This window comes from Brassica oleracea, chromosome C4 (genome assembly GCF_000695525.1).
Source record: "Brassica oleracea var. oleracea cultivar TO1000 chromosome C4, BOL, whole genome shotgun sequence".
Classification (NCBI taxonomy): Eukaryota; Viridiplantae; Streptophyta; class Magnoliopsida; order Brassicales; family Brassicaceae; genus Brassica; species Brassica oleracea.
In genome coordinates this window covers 3,929,584-3,933,004 of record NC_027751.1, presented here as the reverse complement: position 1 = coordinate 3,933,004, position 3,421 = coordinate 3,929,584, and the positions used below count along the sequence as shown (strand labels likewise).

General features: G+C 36.8%; 2 protein-coding genes across 2 annotated transcripts in view; both read left to right on the top strand.

Annotated features, from left to right (window-relative positions):
* The first annotated feature begins 105 nt into the window (after positions 1-105).
* Positions 106-599, top strand: LOC106337878. The gene is made up of 2 exons (XM_013776982.1): positions 106-150; positions 231-599. The coding sequence occupies exons 1-2, from the start codon at positions 106-108 to the stop codon at positions 597-599; spliced, it is 414 nt and encodes a 137-aa protein (XP_013632436.1).
* A 977-nt stretch (positions 600-1,576) lies between these two features.
* LOC106339655 (BEACH domain-containing protein lvsC-like) overlaps positions 1,577-3,421 on the top strand; it is a 14,572-nt gene continuing 12,727 nt past the window's right edge. The window contains exons 1-2 of the mRNA XM_013778502.1: positions 1,577-1,777; positions 1,852-2,014. Of these exons, the coding sequence (XP_013633956.1) occupies positions 1,684-1,777; positions 1,852-2,014 (257 nt within the window). The 5' untranslated portion in view covers positions 1,577-1,683. The remainder of the gene's footprint in view (positions 1,778-1,851; positions 2,015-3,421) is intronic.

Here is a 3,421-nt window from a genome sequence, read left to right as displayed (position 1 = left end):
CCGCTCTACATCAGAAGGACGTGGTTCAAGATTTACGCTGTAAGTTTTTACAATTTATTCCTGATTTATATTTTTTTAAATTTTATTTTTCTAAACTAATTATTAATGTTTTTTTTTTGCACAATAGAAGTGGATAGAATTTACGAGGAGGTAAATTTTATATAAATTTTTTATTAATTCCATTTTACTTTAAAATTTAAATTTTAATATATATTTTATTGTTTTTTAAGGTCGCTCCCAAGAAAAAGGGACGTGTGTTGGGGATTGGTTCCGTCAACGATGTTCCGAGAGCGACTTCCTCTTATGGCCAGAGACGGGATGATGAAGTCTCTCAGCTGCGCGACGTGTTGGAGACGACACAACATCAGCTGTCGTCGACACAAAACGAGTTGGCCTCGACAAAATCGTCGTTCACAGCTCGTATGACTGGTCTCGAGAACTTCTTGGACGTCATAGCGGCCACAAATCCGGAATGGGAGGCCATGTTCAGGACCATGAAACAACAAAACCCCATTCCAGGCGAGGCATCCGTGCAAGTCAACGAGGCAGATCTCTCGAGAAGGAGCGAGGAATTCTACGACGCGGCAATGCAGCATTAGTTTTTTTTTTTGTTATTGTATTTTAAAATTCAAAACTTATTTATATATTATATAATTTCATTTTGATTCGGCCAAAAAAAAATTTTCTATTCGATTTAATTTCAATTAAAATTTTATTAATAAATTAAATAAATATAATTTTTATTTATAAATTCAGTAAATAGAAAACAAAGTAATTTTGTCGCTAATTCCCGATGTATTAACGAGGAAAATTAACGACGAAATATCGAGGATTAATTAACGAGGATTTTACGTGGATTCCGTTACGATTCTATTACGACGAATTCTTTTCGTGTTCCTTACGTTTTTATTACGACGAATTTGTTTAGAGGTTTTTTCGAGTCTTTTACGACGAATCCTTTACGAGTTTTTTACGAGGAAAAACAACGACCGCGTTACGTGGAAACCCAACGTGGTCTTTACGACGAAATCTTAATTCTTCTTTACGAGGAAAATTTAACCTCGCTAATTAACGACGAAATGGCGACGAATCTTCTCTTACGACAATCATATAACGACGAAACGCCTTTCATCGCCATTTCCTTGTAACTCTTCTTTTCCGAGGAAATAACGACGATTTTGGCCGTCGTTAAATTTGTATTTTCTTGTAGTGCCCCTAAGATCAAAACATTCACTTATTCGCGCGGGTTGTACAAGCCATAATTATTATTTATTCGCGCGGGTTGTACAAACATTCAGTTATACGCGGATCATGATCTAAACAAAACCCGCGCGAATACGCGGATCATTATTGATCGTTACTAAATTTGCTATTTGACCATGACCGTTATTTTGAATTTTTGGCAGACCATTTTTCGAAATCCAAAAGAGATAAAACCATATGGTGTCCAAAATCTGGAACGCTGCAACTTACCAGCCTCAGCCATTCAGGCATCTTAAGATAGTGTTGTGATTGTGGACATGAACGTGCCAGCAGCTCGTGTTGCACAACACAAGTGGCAACCAAACACCCCTGATGGCAAAGGTATTCCTTTCCTCTTTCATCACGGGAAGGCAACAGCAACGTCGACTAGCAGTGGATCATTGATGCGCATGTTCAAGGGTCCAGCTAGTTCCGGAACCGATGACGCAATTTCCCCAGGCACAGGCGTTTGCCACATCAGGAATCAGAAGTTCGTCCGTAGTTGCTATTACAAGCGATGGGGAAATAATAACAGGTAAAAAGCAAGCAGTCCCAGTTAGTATGTGTTGTTGGTAATGTATTTACAGAAATATTGTGTGTTTCTTATAGGTGGACATGCGGATAATAGTATCAAGCTAGTCTCATCTGATGGAGCAAAAACCTTGGAAACGGCTTTTGGGCACTGTGCCCCAGTTACATGTCTGGCTCTGTCTCCAGATAATAACTTCCTTGTGACGGGTTCACGGGACTGTACTGTTTTGCTGTGGAGAATTTGATGGGACCGTATTATATAAAACTACGGAGAACTGAATATTGTAAAGAATAAATTTGATAAGATTATACCAAAGATTAAGAAAATGATGATTCAACTGCAGAGGCGAGATATTATATATATCCTTAACTCAAAATATGTCCCGTAGTGCGACGGTTCGATAACGTAATGAGTCCCAAGATACAACTGCAAAAAATATTCTGATTTGCGTCAGAAGCCTGATGAAACTAATTTTATGTATACTCTCAGACTCAAAAGAATAAATCAAAGGAAAAAAGAAATATGGAGAATTGTTATTTTTCCGTGTAGAAAACTGCACAAGTGATCTCTTTTTATAACTTGAAGAGAAAGTACACGTTATGCAAATTAAAGGAGTCAACTAACGTACATATCAATTATAATTATGGAATTGATTTCCATGATCTTGTACGTTAGTTTGCAAAGTAATATTGTGACTTTGACCAAGTCAACAAATTTTAATATACTTTGCTTGGATTTATCAAGAATAAAATTAACTAAATAAGTTAATTGACATAATGCCCCATTAACAAATTTAAAATTAAATTCTAACCCAAATATCCAAAGTGATCCATTTGCTAAATATTTTATACGTAGCCAAATTTAAAGTTTTATAAGCTTTACACATCACTCACTTTGGATCTTCATTTCTCATTCAGCACAACTCTGATTTTGACCAACAAATACACTAACGCATAGTGTTCACGACGATGATTACATCGTGCCCAAATTCTGGTCTTTTCGACAGACGTCTCCGTCGAAAAATCCATCGAAAAATGGTCCACACCACTTTGTCAAAAACGAGTTCCAACAATCCCCCACATGAATAGAAATGATTCTATACACATGAAAAAAAAAAGAAAAAAAAAATAACTTTTGAGAGTGAGCGAAAAATCCACTGCATGATGAGTTGGTAGCAATTTTTCAGCCTTGAACCAGTCATTGTTAATAGCTATCGGATTTACTCGGCCAGGAGGTGGCCATGATGTCTTGAACCTCCCGGACTTTGGTGTAAACCTAGACAATATCTATAACACAGCTTCATTCTCTCACAAAACTAATTTTTCTATTGTGTTCATTTTGGCCGTGAACATTCTTGGTAATCATGAGTGAACTTGGAGAATATAGCATTTCCTTCATTCTCCTAGAAACGGCCCCATTTCACACTCACAAGGTGATTTGCCATTAGTTTTATTTGGAGGAGTATCATGTACTACTCCATTCATATCTCAAAACAATGGACACAAATCATTAAAAGCTAATGCTTATCCTATATTCCTTACATGTAGCACTGTTTAATCATCCTGAGAACTGGGTATATACCGAAGTCTGACAGTTCTTTGGGCAGATTTAGTTTGACTTAGTTGTCTCCTTGAACCTATTTCTTGG

Bases quoted from the DNA above. Each gene is read 5' to 3' on its own strand.
- LOC106337878 (XM_013776982.1), top strand. From the start codon at position 106: ATGTTTTTTTTTTGCACAATAGAAGTGGATAGAATTTACGAGGAG. The intron at 151-230 runs GTAAATTTTATA...TTGTTTTTTAAG, and splicing joins TGGATAGAATTTACGAGGAG to GTCGCTCCCAAGAAAAAGGG.